Below are 18,534 nucleotides of genomic sequence, written 5' to 3'. Positions count from 1 at the left end.
ATACCAGACCTGAAGGGTCTGGTATGGAATTTAGGGGGAACCCCACGTCATTTTTTTTTTTTTTAATTTTGGTTCGGGGTTCCCCTTTGGGGAATTCCCATGCCGTTTTTATCAATGAACTTCTATGTGTATTGTCGGCAATGCAATAGCCGCGGTAGTTTTAAATGAGTTTTTTCCTTCAAAATGTCATTTTGCTGTCAGACTGTTCTAAACACAGGAAACATGCGCCCCTTTACAGGCACACTATAGACACCCCCCAGGTACGAAATTTAAAGGGATATTACACTTATTGATTGACTTTAAGCATTATTAAAATCACTGCTCCTGAAAAAACGGCCGTTTTTAAAACTTTTTTTTGCATTGATCCATGTCCCCTGGGGCAGGACCCAGGTCCCCAAACAGTTTTTATGACAATAACTTGCATATTAGCCTTTAAAATTAGCACTTTTGATTTCTCCCATAGACTTTTAAAGGGTGTTCCGCGGCATTCGAATTTGCCGCGAACACCCCAAATTGTTCGGTGAACTTGCGAACAGCCAATGTTCGAGTCGAACATGAGTTCGACTCGAACTCGAAGCTCATCCCTAGTAACCACTGACACCAATGACCTTTTTAGCTATTTGAAAGGGGAGGGGGTGGGGGGTTCTTCCTAATGGCAACGTAATGGCTATGTAAGGATCATTTGTAGATATAGAAATTATTAGCTGGAATTCCCTGAGACCTCACACTTTTTTTCAAGCATTCATCCAAGGTTGAGAAGGCATATTATACAAGTGTACATTCATACCATAATAAGGAAATATAACCGTAAAGGGATGATAATCACATATCTATAAGTATTTCTAGTTTTTCATATTTTTGATTCTTTCCAGATATGGAGCAAATTAGAATTACAAAGATTTTTACTGGATCTTTTTCAAATTCAAACCACTTAACTCGTAGGAAATTATATTTTTAACAAGTATCACTTGGTAATGCTTATCTTCTCTTTCCATGGCAGACGGATGTCCTTGTGAACAGTGTAGGAGCCGATCTGAACCTGAATAGTGGTGCCGTATCCAAAGCCTTGCTTAGTCAGGCAGGCTCTAATATGCAGCAACTCCTGAACAATGCAAGTCTCGGCACTCAGGGGGAGCCAGGATCCGTGTTCAGCACTGGGAGCTGCAATCTCAGCTGTCAAGAGGTTCTTCATGTTGTGACCCCTCAATGGGACAACGGACAAGGAACATCAGAAAAGGTACCTTCAGGCCTGCAGAGTGTGGTGGGAAATTCATTGGGGCTGATTTAATAAAGGACTAAAGCCTGTTCACTTTGCAAAGGGAATTTTCACTTAGCTTAGTGAAGGTGGTAAAAATTTTCTTTGCAAAGAATACATAATCACATGCAAGGTATATTAAAAAAACTGGACTTTTGCTGGAACATGATTGAATGATTGAAGTCAACACAACTTCACTTCATTCTGGTAAATGAAAATGTCCTTGGAAAGTGAAAATTCATTGAACTGAAGGAATATTATTTTCAGGTGGATCTTTAAGAGGAAGTCAAGCCACACTCCAGAGGGTCTAGCCCTTTCTTACTATATCCAGAAAACATGGCTGGAGTTCCTCTTTGTGTTTTAAGAAGTACATTTTTAAATACTTCCCATGGGGCCACATAGACCTACATTTGGGCCATTTTGTGTTGAGATGTCTTGCAGCACTGAGGTCCTCAGTTTGAATCCCAACCAGGACACTATTTGCATAGAGTTTCCACTGGGTACTTCTGTTTCCTAACTCATTCCAAAGACATGCTGGTAGGTCTGTTGGCTCACCTGAGTGTACTCAAGATCTCAAGATGGCTGCTTCACCTTCTAAACCCTTGTAAGTCCCCAGTGAGAAAAGCGCTACAGAATTGCAAAGTAAATGTGTCATTTATTTTTTTACGTTGCCCAGAGTTAAACTTCAATCTTGGACTCTCTGTTTCAGATTCTTCGCAAAATTATTAAAAAATGTTTGGCGCTGGCAGAGCAGAACCAGTGGATGTCAATATCTTTCCCAGCTATTGGAACCGGCATTCTCGGCTTTCCGAAGGATTTGGTGGCATTTGTGATGTTCGATGAGATTTTCCAGTTTAGCTGCAAAAACAAAGTACAGAGTCTTCAAGAAGTTCATTTGGTCCTTCACCCCAGTGACAGGGACACCATCAAGGTAATGGAGATCTCATGTTTGTAGTGATAATCTTAGTCTAGAGGTTGAATATTACCACATGGCTGTCGGGTTGGTGAGGTGTCCAGTTCCTTGTCCACAGCTGGCACAGAGCCGTCAATAGGTGCATGGAGATGGTGCTGTGTAGGATCTGTTGGGAAGAGTTCCATCTGAATAACAATAAAGGGGTGAGGAATTCCAGTCTTGCATTTTGCAGGAGTGTCAGATGACAAATAATAGGGGAGATGATAGTGCAGGCTTGGACAGGATACACAGACAGGATAAAATGCATGATGGCTACAAACAAAAACATGGATTACTAGAGACCCTTTATAGATGGTATCCTTGTTCTGCACAAGATTATAGAAGGCCTCTCCCTCATCCCACTAAACCTGACCACCTTATAGGCAGGTGTCTACAAATTGGGTTACTACTAGGTAGGGATTCTGGGCTGCCTACATGGGGAATGGTTAACTATGGGTCTGCGGGTTTACCGGACATTTCCTAGGCCCTCCCTCCACCCTGTGGAACATATACATAGGGTAAAGGCTCGATCCAGGGGAGCTGGGAGGATGGTATGGGAGAAGGTTACGGGTTCATGAAAGAAGATGTAGCCAGCAGGATCCAAAGAGTGTTTCCACTAAAGGAACCTACCAATAATGGGACTCTCGAGAAATGGACTTCTACCTGTTGAGGTAAACTGGGCAGCCTAGGAATATTAGTTAGGACCTTATGACTGTTTTGGAGTGTGCTGTTACATCCTTCGAATAAAGTTTCTTTAACCATATAAAGCCTGGTGTGAAGTTACTCTAAAGGGGTGCAGGGGGGTACATGGAGTATGGTAAAGAACAGGGCCTGTTATGCACACATGGGCTGAAGAGGACATGCCGTTGCTAAGGGTAACAAACTAAAATGGGAATGCAATGAGAAGCATGGTGAGGGGAGCGGTTCGCTGCTTCTCTCCTGTGCAGTTGGTGCTACAGCTACTGGGACCGAATCTGTGTGGCAGAGACCCTAAAGACCTAGCCGTAGGTATGGAAGGAGTTAAAGTGATATTAAAGTCCTTTTTTAAAAAAAACAAACATGTCATACTTACCTGCTCTGTGCAGTGATTTTGCACAGAGCACTCCGGATCCTTCTATTCTCGGGTCCCACACTGGCACTCCTGGCCCCTCCCTCCTGCCGAGTGCCCCCACAGCAAGCAGCTTGCTCTGGAGGGTGCCGTATGTCCATTCACACCTGGAGCTGCGACTCGGCCTCGCCCCCTCAGTCTCTTGATTGGGTCACTGGCTGTGACTGACCGCCAATGGCTTCCGCTACTGCCAAAAGCCAATCAGGAGTGCGAGTCCTCAGAGATCCAGAGCTCTTGTGGACATCACTGGATCGAGAGGAGGCTCAGGTAAGTATCAGGGGAGGCTGGGGGGCCTTCTACACACAGAAGGTTTTTTACCTTGCATAGGATGCGTGAAAGTAAAAAAACTGGTGCCTTTACAACCACTTGAAGCAAGCGATAAAAGAGCAGGACTGGTGGGACTGGACCTTGCTCTGTGGTGTCTCCTTCAAACTGTTACATTCCATGCAGGTGTATGTATCAAGGGACAAACTGGTTCGCAGTGCAGAGCCTCAAGCGGTGAAGCTGTTACTCTGGGTTTACGGCTCACTTCTAAGTTGAGGTGACGCCTTACTGTTAAGTTCACATGAACCCGGTGCCGCCTGGTCTCGGGCATTAGTGAGTGTGTACACCAAGGGGAAAAGAGAGAGTAAAGGCCCGTGTGCACCGGGTGAAAGGGGGGCCCCGCCCACAACCTCACTTTCAAAGTCACATTAGTTGTTTTTCTTGCTGTATAATGGACATTTTCTTGTGTTGTGTATTTACAGACATTTACAAGTCAAATGGAAAACTGCACTGATACTGCCGCTAGCGGGGCCACCAACAGGCAAACGTCTGGGACGGGATCAAGTACGTTTATGTAATATGCATCAATGTCTGCTATAGGTAGTTTATTTCTCAAAACAATTCTACATATTTTATAACATACAAAGGAAGCTTCATATCAGATTCTAATTTGATGTGTACTGTATGACCCAAAGTCGGTAATCCCCTGACCATCACACCTACAGTAACTGAGCTTGTTGAACATTCCATTCCAAAATCATTGCCATTAATATGGAGTTGTACACCCCCCTTTCTCCAGTCTTCTGGGAAGACTCTCCACATGATTTTGGAGGGTGTCTGTGGGAAGTTTGCGCCCATTTGTCATGGTGGAACAGAAAAGGGTCTTCACCAAACTGTTACCACGAGGTAGGAGGAGCCCAATTGTCTACAATGTCTTTGCATGATGGGGGATTACCAGGACCCCTCACTCGGGACACCTGAACTCCATCATTTGTCGGGGGGGGGGGGGTTCTAAATAATTTTGGCATTACTGTGTATTCTAGAAGATGTGAGCTTCATTATTAATACAGTCATTTTTGGAGTGGGTGCATTTTCTGTTGTGCATTTTATTAGTGTGTCATTTTTCACACTGATATAGCTTGTTTTATGCGATAAAGTAAATCTATCCAAGATGCAAGATGAGGATAATGTTGAGAGAAGAGGCATTAATGGAGAAGGAAGAGGAGGAGGATGATAGAAGGCAGGAGAGTGCAGATGGATTAGGAGGAGGAGGATGACAGTGGAAAATGGGGTTGGATATTGGAGAAGGATGACCATAGAAGGAAGGAAATTGAGTATGGATGACAGAGGAGAGGAAAGTGGGGGAGAAGGATAGAAGAGGAGAAGGATGATGATAGATGGGAGGACAGTGAAGGATGAATGGACGGAAAAGGAGGAGGAGGATATTGACAAAGAGAAGGAGAGAAGAAGAGGACAATGATGACAGAGGTGGGAACAATGGGGGTGGATGGAAGAGGAGGATTCTGGAGATTTCAAGTTTCTGCAGTTGCCGGGCCATAGTGTTAATCTTTCCATGCACAGTTGATCATCAGTGGTGGAAACATTACTTTCTTTATCCCCTGTTCTGCTTATTATCATTCTGGTCCTTTCTGTCTTGCAGCATTCTTTGGGACGGTGACAGACCCATTACTCGGGGTTCATGAAATGAAAATCGGATCTATCACTTATCAGGTGAAGACCGGCGATATAACCAAAGAGAAGACCGATGTCATTGTAAATTCTTCCAACCAAAACTTCACTCTGTGCACAGGTAATTTATTCTGACCCCCAAAATCCAAATATCAGATTATGCACTGATCAGCCATAACTTTATGACCATCCACCAAATATTGAGTAGGTCCCCCTTTTCCAGCCAAAACAGCCCTGACCTATTGAGGTATGGACACCACTAGACCTCTGAAGGAATGTTGTGGTATCTGGCACCAAACTGTCAGTAGAAGATCCTTTTTAAATCCTGTACGTTGTGAACTGGGTCCTCCACCCCATTGTCCTCTGCGGGGCCACCCTCTGAGTCCTAATTTTCCATTGGAAACTCCAAAGCCTTAGGTGGTGGAGCGGTCAACAGTGTCAGCAGCATCCCCTGCATCTGGGCTAGGGGTTGAGTTCTCAGTAGAGTCCATGGACTCAGCGGGGCTGGCAGCCTGTTGTGAGACCCCTGGACTGTCTACAGGCACCTAACTGAGGCTAGCATCTACATAATTCATGGGCATGGAGGCTTTAGTTCGAGGGGTGGCAGATACCACTCAAAGGAGACGTCTTGCACTGGTGGAAAATCTAAGGAGCTCCGTTCCTCTCAGTCTCCGGCAGGCTTGGCAAAGCAATCCCCACTTTAGACACATGGCCTCAAAAGGTTGCGGTGGAGCCACTTTTTGACAGGTTTAGGGCCCTCTGAGACCACATCGTACACCTGGGTCAGGGGAAAAGGTTGCTTCTTCAACCAGTAGGGTGTGCTCCCACTTTGGCTTCAGCTTGCTACCTCTTTCATATTTTGGGTTTCTCACCAACACCCAGTCCCCTGGTCGTAGCAGCAGTTCAGTTAGGACACGGGGCTCCATTCACAGAATCAGATTGCATGCAGTATGTGGGTGTCCAGACACATTTTCCTTAAATACTGCATATTTACAGAAAACGCGGAAAGAGATTGGTAAATACCACATGAACAGGCGTTGAACTCAATTCACAGAAGGAAATAAATAATTAAATGCTTGTGGTAAATAAATAGTGATCCATGCATGTGTATTTGAGCCCCGTGAGTGCTCAAACTTGGCCAGCAAGAGGGGCAAATCCAAGTCCTTCAACACATTCATGCCCAGGACAATTGGTACTTCTAAGCTCACTGGACAGTGAGTCACCACACCCTCCACCCATTCTAACATCTGGTCCATTTGGATCCTCATCCTAGTGGCATCTTCCAGGTTGTTGGCCACTTTTAGGGACAGCCAGGAGGGATCCAGCTGGTTTCTAGTCCCGAATCTCTGAGCGTAGAAGTCATACTCCATGACAGTCACTTTAGTCCCTTTATCAATCAAACAGGGGAGCTCTTGCCCATTGACTAAGGTGTTGACTACTGGACTTGGTGCGACCATAGCTTCTGCTCTGATGGGACCTTGGGTTGCTGGTCCCAGGTATCGTCCCTCAGCCCCTAGTTTAATGGTGGCCTGCGGTTGTTTTTCAATTCAGGCCTGCTGCAATTCCTGGCTACATGTCCAAAGTGGCCACACTGCTAGCACTTCCAGTCATCATCATGGTCCCTACATAGCAGATTCTCATCTTTGGAGAGGTGTGCCAGCTCTTGCTTAACTGTGGACACCTCCTGCTCCATGAATGCCAGGTTCTGCATGGCCAAAGAGGGAGATGGGTCAAGGGCTTCGTCCCTCAAAGGCAGTGGGTCATACCTCTTGGTTACCACTACTGTTGTTTCCACATCCTCCTGTTCCTGCCCCACCGCCTCCAGTATGGTATCATTGAAAGAGATGTCAGGTTGCACTTTAATTCACTCCTGAAAGGCTCTCCTAAGAGGGTCGACCTTCACTCCAACCACAAACTGCTCTGTCTGAGGCAGAGATGTCGGCACAGCCATGCAAATTCTTCTTTTCTAGGAGCTTCCACAGATTATGGAGGGCCACCTCAAAGTGGGGGAAGCATTCATCTTCTTGATGTCTGCGAAAAAAGAACCTCCACTTTAGTTCTGGAACTGTCACTATTTCCCCAAACAGGCACTCCATTTGTTCCAGGCTAGACCGGCATTCTCCGGCAACACCATCACCTATCTGCGGGCGTCATCCTCCAGGGAGTTGATGGCTAACACCACGATCAGTCAGGCGAAAACCTGATACAGGCGCACAGCACTCTCTAGCCTCTCCTCCCACTCTAACAAAGATGTTGGAACCATTAAACTTGGGGCCCCAGGACCAAGGCTGTTCCTAACAGTGCCATTATGGCTCCTGATCCTCCTTCAGCACCCTCTGTTAACAAGGGCATATCCTGCCAACTGCGGGCAACTGTTGGGTAGGGGCAGCATGGTGCTGTGGCAGAAAGCACAGAGAGTCCAGGATTGCCAAAAACAATGTATTACGGAACTTGTAAAACAGTACAAGCCAGCCCGGCAGAGCAGAGTCAGCAGAATGAGGGTCTGAGCTAATCACAGCATCTGTCAAGGGGAGCAGAGTTTGGCCTGGCTGGTTCAAGGGAGCTTCCTGAAGAGGCAGACGTAGGCCTTACTCTTTCCCTATTCCTCCAGAGCCTATCCATAACACTAGAGCTGTTCCCGAGGGAAAGGACTTAAAAAGACTCTGCATGACCTATGATGGCCACTAGGGTGACCTGGATCCGGCGCATCCAACCGGATCGCTGCTCCAGGGGATTAAGGAAACCATAGCGAAGCCTAGTTTCTCCCGACTTCCTCCTCCAGTCACATTGCGGCTACATACAAGTGCCTCCTGTAGTGGACACTACAGACTGCACCTGCCTACACTTGGATCTGATCTCCCATACTGCATCCTGGTGTCATCTGTTCTCAGGTAAGTGACGGACGTGGCCATCCACATGATGTAAAAGGAAGTGATCGGGGTGTGGAGGGGATCCCAGAGAAGTTCTGGGTGGAGGAGAGTGAGGACGTGATTGGAAGAGGGGGGGAGGGGGGGTCATGTGTGGTTGTATCTGGAAACTGGTGAGGAAATGTATAGAGACATCAGATTGTGAAGGGCTTTGTAGGAGTTATAGATGGAAACACTTGTAGATGAAGGAATATGAATGGAGGGCTCAGCTCTCTATGGAGTTGACATAGGGCCTAATTCAAGGTAACACACCAGAAAACTATTTTCAGTTGAGTCCAATAAGATTTGAAAATGACAGTCAAATGGATAAATAAGGATATGTAACCTTGTATTGAAGCTCTGTAAATTGAGCCTAATTGTGTTTTTATATTTTTATTTGTAGGAGTTTCAAAAGCGATTCTGAAAGCTGCTGGACCGTCTGTTGTATCATCTGCTGCGGCTCTGGGTAAATCTCTGCACTGGACCCGTCATTGTTTTCATTTTTTGCTTTTGCACATATACAAAAATAGACAAGGGGGATAATAAAACCAGAGCACTCAGAATCTGGTGCAGATGTGCATGGTATCCAATCAGCTTCTAAGGCCCCTTTTTGTCTGGGTTCACACTGAATGCGGGTTTGAACTCGCACAATTTCTAACCGGAATGTCAGTTTGACATCGGGGATGATTTGAGAGACATCTGTGCGGGTTCCTGCACAGATGTCTATTGAAATTCCCCCCCCCCCCCCCCCCCCGAAGTTGGCAAAAGTAGTGCAGGAACTACTTCTGGGGATCGGTGCGGCGCTGCAAAGTCGGCCGGCAGTAAGCTCCGATTTGGCATGTCAAATTGGCCCAGTGTGAACGGGGGCTGACACACATACGGACCATTCATTTCATCAGTTTAGTCATGTTTTTTGTCATCAGTTTTGGGATAGTAAATAGAGACTCACACAATATTAAAAAAGCAGTTCAAATACGTTTACTGTAATATCAAAACACAGGATACATGTATATCAGCGTGGTCCTTAATGGAATCACCCCTGTATACTCCTTTCTTTATCCCAAACTTATTAAGTAAACACCATATATCAATAGAAAGGTCCCTTAATTGTGAATGTACACAAATATTACCTCAATACAGGAACCTATGTGAAGTGAACAGATTAACAGGAGAGTAAACACCGGACACTATATACTATGTGTCAAGTGCCACCCTTCTGTCTCCTCAACCCACAGGCCAGCAAATCCTGCAACATATGGAAACAGTATGAACAATATTATAATCAATAGGATGGATCCCTTTAGCAGTTCAATGAAGCAGATGAGGAGAGAGAATTATAAAAGAAAAGTGAGCAGAGGTGTTCCTTGAAATCCAGATGTCTTCAGCTAGCCTCTTTATGTTGTAAATGAAGTAATCCAAAAATGGCAAGTTGTAGCAAAATTAGCAAAGCTGTGACTTATCCTACTGATATCAGTACTGTGTACTGAGCATAGACATCTGCTTGCTGTGTCCGTTATAACAGAGGATGCAACTTCTGTGGGACTACAAGTACCACCAGCTAGACTGTGTGGGTGATGTCAAACAGCAGTGTTCTTAACTATAACATGGGCTATGCCCACTCACCACTCTGGATCTAAGATGAGTTGGATGACGAGAAGACTCTAGTCTGAATCTCTGTGTTTTTGCTGTGAATAATGGTGGCCGCTGCACCACGCTGCAACTCACTGGATCCTGAATTGCAGTTTGTCGTGGTTCCTACCATGCCATGCAAACAGCCAGGCGTGGTCACGCCCCAAGTGGCTCAAGGAGGTATTGAACCCTTGACTTTCTGTGTACTGCCTCTGAGCCACACCTCAGTTCATTATTCAGCCTGGTATCTTGCTTTGCACTTAGTACCTGTCACTCCTGGTTCAGCTGAGGCAGTTTATCTTATAAGCTGGGTATAAAACACTGCCTCACTCTGAGGGCTGGGTCAGTTCATTGTCTCTGGTATTGCCAACAGTTCCTGTGTTCTTATTTTCAAGTTTCAGCGTTCCAAGACTGACCCCGGCTTCTGACCCTGTTCATCGTTAACTCTGACTTCTGGAATTCCTGACTACGGCTTCACCTCGACAATCTTTTTCTAAATTCCCTGTCAAGCCCCCGTGCTCAGATTCACAGCCCAGGTAGCCTTTTACCTTGTTACCGTGGGCTGTGTGTATTTGCAAGGGTGAGCATACATCTCTGCACTATGGACTCCAACCAAGTTAAGCCGTTACATAATGAACTGACCCTCATGGAGTCCGCAGAGTTACACAGCTCCTCTGGATGACCTGGAACACCCCTCCGGTCCACTGCACTGAAGCAGTGATGCTGTCCCCAGAGATCCCTCTGGGTGTAGCTATGAAGCTCTGCTGCATTGGCCACAAATCGTCAGCAAACTCCCCTGTCACACAGACCTCCTGCTGGCAGAGTCAAAACAGCGTCCAGAGACAGCGAGCTAGGCCGTGCCAGCCCCTTTTTACATCCCAGCAGTCTGTTCTGTTCCCTCAGCATACTGTTCCTTGTAGTTCAGATCAGTCCTGCTGGCTGGCAGAGTCGCTTCAGTATTCTGAACTACACGTCCCATGATGCTTTGCTCTACATCCTCACACAGGAAGAACGGAAATTCACACATAGAGTCCAGCAAACACTAGAGGGAGCCAAACCCACATTAACAACACAGAAAATGTCTACATTCATCGAAACCGTTTTTTAAACGGATGAAAAATAGGGCTTTCAAAAAAAAAAAAACGGATGTTGACAGAAGCAGATGAAAATGGATGTAGATGGATGATCATCCATTTTACATCTGTTTTTCCATAGGAATGCATTGATGTCCATTTTTCATCCATCAACGGGTGGATGAAAAACGGACGAATAGTCCGTATTTGTGAAAGGGGCCTAAGCTTGTTCAATGAAGCTTTGACAATAAAACCTGGAAGCTGATTGGTTTCTATGCAGAGCTGCACAAGATTTTGCACTCTCCAGTTTTAGTAAATATCCCCCTAGTCATCAACAGAATGCGGGGAACTAGGGAAGATATAGAGAGAAATGGTCTTCAAGCATTGGGGTTATTACAGCTGATGGACGCTCCCCATGTGCCAGTAAAGGTCATGCTGCATACATTGGAACCATATGGGCCAGGCCACATTCCGCCCTCTGAGACAGACACTGTTGATGTATCTTTGTCAGTCTGTGTCATTACTGCCGCGCACCACGCTGCACCTACCCAGAGGTGTATATTTTTGTTGATAACACATTTGATTTTTTATTACATTTTTTTTTTTTTTTTTTTTTTTTGCTTTTCCCAAGGTAGTCCTTGAAATGTGTGTCTCTTTTTTTGGTGTTTACTCATTATCAGCCCACTACGGTCTGGTTATGTGATCCGGCTCCTCTGTCAGTCAATTGTGGCTGCAGGGGAGAGGAAAGAGCACCAACAATGAATGAACCATAGGAGGCTATGGATGATGTCACCACTCCTATGCCCCGTACACACATTGATCGGACATTCCGACAACAAAATCCATGGATTTTTTCCGACTGATGTTGGCTCAAACTTGTCTTGCATACACACGGTCACACAAAGTTTTTGGAAAATCCGATCGTTCTGAACGCAGTGACATAAAACACGTACGTCGGGACTATAAACGGGGCAGTAGCCAATAGCTTTTGTCTCTTAATTTAGCATGTGTGGCACTTTGTGCGTCGGATTTGTGCACACAAGATCGGAATTTCCGACAACAAGGTCCTATCACACATTTTCCATCGGAAAATCCGACCGTGTGTACGGGGCACTAGAGTCTCCAGCTGTTGTCAAGAGCTCCCTCCTCTCCCCTGCAGCTTTCGCTGGCTGACACACGGGATCACATGACCAGATAGTAACGGGCCAAACACAGGTAACTATACACATTTTGTTTATACAGCTTAGTCAGCAGCAGGGGAGAGGGGACATGTTTAACGCTAGTTAGTGTTAGGCAGGAATAGATACATTACCAGCTAAAGTTTCCATCTCTGACAGGTGCTCAACCTCATAATGGATACGTCATCACCGATTCTGGAAACATCACACAGTGTAAATGGATTATCCATGTGGTAGGAACAAAAGATCCAGCATATATCAAGATAAATGTCCTGGATGTCCTGCATGAGTGTGAGAAGCGTCGGGTCTCTTCTGTCACCTTCCCCGCTCTGGGAACAGGTATGGTCAATGCATCACAGACAGTTTGGCTTGCATGTGCAAGAAGAAAACAAGTCTTTCTCTCAGCTGCAACTGATAACTGCCCGACTCAGTCCGGGAGCTTTACTGCACAGGAAGGTGTTCTACACATCTCACATGCTTCATAGGATTGTCAGCAGCGTGTTGTACAATAATACCTCTTGGTGCAAAAAATATAGGACATTCAGTGGTGGTGGGTGTCTCCATGACACACTGAGGCTCCATGCACACTAGGAGCTTTAAAAAGCGGTAGAAAACGCTGGATTAAAAAAAAAAAGCTTATATTTAGCATTTTTGTGCTGGCATTTAGCAGTCTTTAGGAGCGGTAGCATTTTGGTTGTTAAGGAGTGGGTCGGCAAGTCTGCCGCTGCGTCCTTAACAACGGATCAGTCATCGGCTGTCAGCGGGAGGTTCCTTGCTGACAGCTGAATGTAAACAAAAGATTTACCGCATACTGAACCCTTAGGTCTGGTATGGATTTTGAGGGAAATCCCACACCAATTTTTTTTTTTTTAAATGATGTGGGGGGTCCCCCTCAAAAGCGCATGCAGCCAGGCATGTTGAAGGCATGTGGCCTGGTATGGTCGGGGGTTGTAATGGAATCAGTCCAGTCTGAACCTGTATATCAGTGTTTGGTAGATTATGAACATCTATGCCCATTATGAGGGGTTCCCACCATCCCTGTGCTGAGTTCCCGGGTCTGTACACCCGCTGTGCCCATTATGAGGGGTTCCCACCATCCCTGTGCTGAGTTCTCGGGTCTGTACACCCGCTGTGCCCATTATGAGGGGTTCCCACCATCCCTGTGCTGAGTTCCCGGGTCTGTACACCCGCTGTGCCCATTATGAGGGGTTCCCACCATCCCTGTGCTGAGTTCCCGGGTCTGTACACCCGCTGTGCCCATTATGAGGGGTTCCCACCATCCCTGTGCTGAGTTCCCGGGTCTGTACATCCGCTGTGCCCATTATGAGGGGTTCCCACCATCCCTGTGCTGAGTTCCCGGGTCTGTACACCCGCTGTGCCCATTATGAGGGGTTCCCACCATCCCTGTGCTGAGTTCTCAGGTCTGTACACCCGCTGTGCCCATTATGAGGGGTTCCCACCATCCCTGTGCTGAGTTCCCGGGTCTGTACACCCGCTGTGCCCATTATGAGGGGTTCCCACCATCCCTGTGCTGAGTTCTCAGGTCTGTACACCCGCTGTGCCCATTATGAGGGGTTCCCACCATCCCTGTGCTGAGTTCCCGGGTCTGTACACCCGCTGTGCCCATTATGAGGGGTTCCCACCATCCCTGTGCTGAGTTCTCAGGTCTGTACACCCGCTGTGCCCATTATGAGGGGTTCCCACCATCCCTGTGCTGAGTTCCCGGGTCTGTACACCCGCTGTGCCATTATGAGGGGTTCCCACCATCCCTGTGCTGAGTTCTCAGGTCTGTACACCCGCTGTGCCCATTATGAGGGGTTCCCACCATCCCTGTGCTGAGTTCTCAGGTCTGTACACCCGCTGTGCCCATTATGAGGGGTTCCCACCATAATCTCTCATCTGATGACAGCTTTGTACAGCAGAGCCTCTGGAAGTCAGGTTTTCTACCTTTTTGCATTTAAAAAAAGAAAAGTTACATTTTGTGGTCAGTAGATATCTATGGTAAACATTTTCTCTGGTTGATACAGGTGCGGGGGGATTATCCGCCTCCACAGTGGCCGACTCAATCCTCGATGGTTTGGTGGACTTCATCAAATCTAAATCGGTACGTTCTCTTCAGACGGTGAAAGTGGTTCTATTCCAGCAACATATCCTGAATGATTTCTACATGAGCATGAAGACAAGAGAGGGGACCGACCTTCCTGAAGACAAATCTCTCTTAACTAAATTCATCGGTGAGTTGGGGGTGGGAGTTCAAGAGGCCGACTGAACAAGAAAGAGGAAGAAGCATTTCTTTTTTTTTTTTTTGGTAATTGTAATTTTTATTAGTTCAATAGGCAACAAAGATACAATAGGTACATCACAGAGTGTATATCAAATAACACTAAAGAGGTACACAGGAAAACAAAGCTTAGGAACATATATATCCTGCATACTATACATGGAGAACATTAACAAATAACTAAGGTCAAGAGCACAGATTACAGGGTGTAAATATGTGGATATCATCTCACAATGAAGGGATCTACAGGAGAGCAACACAAAGGAAAGGAGAAGGACTTATGAAGAAAAACATGCTCAATTTAAAAAAAAACAATGTTCAGTTCACATGTTCCCCATATTGTGATTGGTCCCAGGGCTCCCAAATTTTATTAAACTGAGACACCGTGCCGTGTACCATAGCTGTAAGAAATTCCATCCTTCTCATTTCTGCTACAAGTTGTAAGAATTGAAAGTGGGAGGGGGGGGGGGGGAGAGGTGGTGGACAGCCAGCATATTGCTAAACCAACTAAATGTCTGACCTCTTATATACTTCTAGCTAGAAGTATATAAGAGGTCAGACATTTAGTTGGTTTAGCAATACCTGGAAAGGGGAGCCCAAGCAAATAATGAATAGGATCTAAGGGGAGTGGGAGGTTGGTTACACTCTGGAGCGTTTGCATAACCTCTAACCAAAATACCTTTTATAAGTGGACAGGTCCAGAAAATATGAAAGTGCGAACTTGTTTCCTTTCCACATCTCCAACACTTAGGTGAGAGGGTAGAATTTAATATGATGAATACGCTCTGGGGTCCTATAACCAAAACATTAAGATCTTCACTGCGGTCTCCCTCTGGACCACACATTTAGAGGACTTAAAAGTTGACAACCAAATTTTAGTCCATATTTGCGTAGGGATAGTACGCCCCAATATCATATTCCACTTACGCATATATAAGTGGGTATCGGCTAACACTTTTGTGGATTCATGCAGAATATGGTATATGGATGATATTAAATGGAATTGGTGAGGACCTTCAGCACATAAATGTTCAAAGGGAGTGGGTAGGTCCAGAGTGAGAGTTGGGGACAGTGAGTGAAAAAAAATGCCTAACTTGAAGGTAGAAAAAAAATAAGCTTTGAGGGATAGAACATTTTTCTTGTAAGGTTGCAAAGGTATGGAATTTGCGAGTGACCGTCTCTACCAGATTACGTAATTGAAAGAGGGGCGTCTGCATCAGGGGGCAACAGTCGTCCAAAGGCCAAACTGTCTGGCAAAAGCTGGGTTTAGCAATATGTTAGATAGAGGAGGGCATGGTGAAGAGAGTGAATACTTCAGCACACATTTACCCCATAATGACTTGGTGAATAACATTGGTGCTAAGCACATATTCTTCAATATGGGATAATTTAGTAGGGAATGGGACCATACCAGCGAGCAGGGATGTACTGGGTATATGGCACCCCTCTCCATCTCTAAACACTGGTTTGGAGCCACCTGACATGACCAGGAAACTACCGCCCGAAAGTGAGAGGCACAATAGTATCTTATGACGTCAGGGTCACCGAGACCTCCCTGAGTTTTTAGAGAGAAAACCACGGAGCTTGCTATCCGATGCGTCTTATTATTCCATATAAATTTTAAAAAACCTCTGTGAAGAGCTTTAAGCTGACTAATAGGTATTGCCACTGGTAGGGTTTCAAAGAGATATAGTAACCATGGCAATATAGACATTTTTAGAACATTAATTCTACCAAGCATAGTAATAGGGTATGTAGCCCATTGGTGAAGACATTGGTGTATATATCCTGAAATAAGGGCGGAAAGTTAGTAGAATATAAGCTAGAGTATGAGGAGGTAAGCTTAAAGTGGTTGTAAACCCTTACAGACCACTTTGACCTACAGGTAAGCCTAGATTAAGGCTTACCTGTAGGTGCAAGAAATATCTCCTAAACATACACAGTTTAGGAGATATTTGCAAAAAGACAGGCACCGCTGTCATGCGCCGTAGACAGCGGCGTGCAGGCGCACTGAGCATGCCGCTGCTAACAGCGATATGCCGTTAGTGGCGGCTCCTTTACGCAGGAGTGACATCATCGCGGCTCCGGCCAATCACAGTGCCGGAGCCACGATACCCGGAAAGAAGATGGACGCTCCGTAGCAGAGGGGACAGCGGGGACATCGCAGGCTCCTGTGTCAGGTAAGTGACACATAATGGGCTACTATGCGATGCGATGCACAGTACCCCATTATGCTTTACCTTTGCAGGGAAACAAAGAGGAAGTAAACCCATCAGGGTTTACTTCTTCTTTAATACCTAAGTGTATGTACTTTTAAGTTGTGATAAAGTATCTGATGGTATATGTAGGGGGAGTGCTTCAGTTTTGGCAGTATTTATTTTCTAGCCTGAAATGGACCCAAATGTCTGTAGAAGAGCGTGTAAGGAGGGGAGTGAGATAATGGGATTAGTTAGTGTAAGAAGAATGTCATCAGCGAATAGGGATAACTTGTACTCCCGCTGTCTCATTAGCACCCCTTAATGTCCAGATGACACCTTATTGCATCTGCCAAAGGCTCCAAGCACAGGATGAAAAGAAGGGGGGACAAAGGGCATCCCTGCCTAGTGCCATTTGACATGGGAAAGCAAGGGGATAGGAATGAGGCCATCTGTACCTGTGCAGATGTGTGGGTGTACAATGCCTGTAAAGCCTTAAAGAAAGGACCCTGAAAACCAAACCGCGTAAGTGTAGAGAACATGCAGGGCCAGATTAGGCGATGAAACGCTTTTTGGGCATCTAGACTCAAGATGAGTGCTGGGCGAGGGAACTTGTTCAGTAGGTCAATCAGGTCTATAGTGCGCCTTGTGTTATCCCCTGCGTGTCTAGATGGTACAAAGCCCACCTGGTCCCTATTGACCAATTTGGGTATAATTTGGGACAACCTAGATGACAGAATTTTTGTAAAAATCTTATAATCAGAATTCAATAAGGCTATAGGCCTGTAATTGTCAGGTATAGAGGGGTCCTTTCCCGGTTTCGGTATCACAGATATATAAAAGTGGGTGAACTGGGAGTGGGGTGTGTCACCTTGTAACAGTGAGCTAAATAAGTGTAGCGTATGTGGCATTAAGTTGGGCAGAAAACTTTAATAATAAAGGTACGTAAGACCATCTGGGCCTGGGGATTTGTGTAGAGGGAGATCCTTAACTATTCTTGTTAGCTTTTCAGGGGAGACAGGAGATCTTCAAGATCTGAAGATGTCAGTTTAGGCAATGATAGGTCCTTGACAAACTGATCAAAATTATCTTGTGTAAACTGAAAATGTTTTTCGGGGGTAAGACAGTTGTAAAGCTCTCTATAGAAATTTCCAAAAGTTTTGGTCATTGTTTGGGGGCAGTGGGTAGGTGTGCCATCTTTTTAAATCAGTAGTTCAGGGAAGGAATGAAAAGGACGTGGGCGTAGCCTATTAACTAACATTCTGTGTGGCTTATTAGAGAATTCGTAAAATTTTTGTTTAGCCCACATAAGGGATTTTGTTGTTTTACTGTATGCTAATGATTTCAGCTGATTGCGTAATGCAACTACCTTGCGGAGGCCCTCGACTGTTGGGGAAGCCACAAGTCTCTGCTCCGCACGCATCAAGTCGGCTAGTAAAGAAACCCGACGGCTCTCGCTGTCTCTCTTAAGGCGAGAGCCCTCGGCAATGCAGAAGCCGCGGAAGCAGACCTTGTGAGCCTCCCAGAGGGTCGAGACCTTTTGCACCGAACCTACATTTAGTTTAAAATACTCGCTTAGTTCCCTGGTCAGTCTTTCCTTAACCACTTAAGGACCAGCCTCGTTTTGGATTTTAGGTGTTTACATGTTTAAAACAGGTTTCTTTGCTAGAAAATTACTTAGAAACCCATAACATTGTATATTGTTTTTCTTCTAACACCCTAGAGAATAAAATGGCGGTCATTGTAATACTTTTTTTTGCACCGTATTTGCGCAGCGGTCTTATAAGCGCACTTTTTTTTTAGAAAAAAAATCACTTTTTTGAATAAAAAAATAAGACAACAGTTAAGTTAGCCCAATTTTATTTTATATTGTGAAAGATAATGTTACACCAAGTAAATTGATACCCAACATGTCACGCTTCAAAATTGCGCCCACTCGTGGAATACTGTCAAACTTTTACCCTTAAAAATCTCCATAGGCGACGTTTAAAAAATTCTACAGGT

General features: G+C 45.5%; 1 protein-coding gene across 1 annotated transcript in view; it reads left to right on the top strand.

The window, feature by feature from the left end:
* The window catches only part of LOC141147315 (protein mono-ADP-ribosyltransferase PARP14-like), an 88,184-nt gene that overhangs the window by 26,302 nt on the left and 43,348 nt on the right, over positions 1-18,534 (top strand). The window contains exons 7-13 of the mRNA XM_073634531.1: positions 1,001-1,237; positions 1,965-2,186; positions 4,062-4,143; positions 5,240-5,389; positions 8,578-8,640; positions 12,214-12,393; positions 14,082-14,288. Of these exons, the coding sequence (XP_073490632.1) occupies positions 1,001-1,237; positions 1,965-2,186; positions 4,062-4,143; positions 5,240-5,389; positions 8,578-8,640; positions 12,214-12,393; positions 14,082-14,288 (1,141 nt within the window). The remainder of the gene's footprint in view (positions 1-1,000; positions 1,238-1,964; positions 2,187-4,061; positions 4,144-5,239; positions 5,390-8,577; positions 8,641-12,213; positions 12,394-14,081; positions 14,289-18,534) is intronic.

The sequence above is a fragment of the Aquarana catesbeiana genome, linkage group LG06 (assembly GCF_042186555.1).
Source record: "Aquarana catesbeiana isolate 2022-GZ linkage group LG06, ASM4218655v1, whole genome shotgun sequence".
Lineage (NCBI taxonomy): Eukaryota > Metazoa > Chordata > Amphibia > Anura > Ranidae > Aquarana > Aquarana catesbeiana.
The sequence above is the reverse complement of the archived record's forward strand: the minus strand, read 5'-3'. Positions and strand labels throughout refer to the sequence as shown.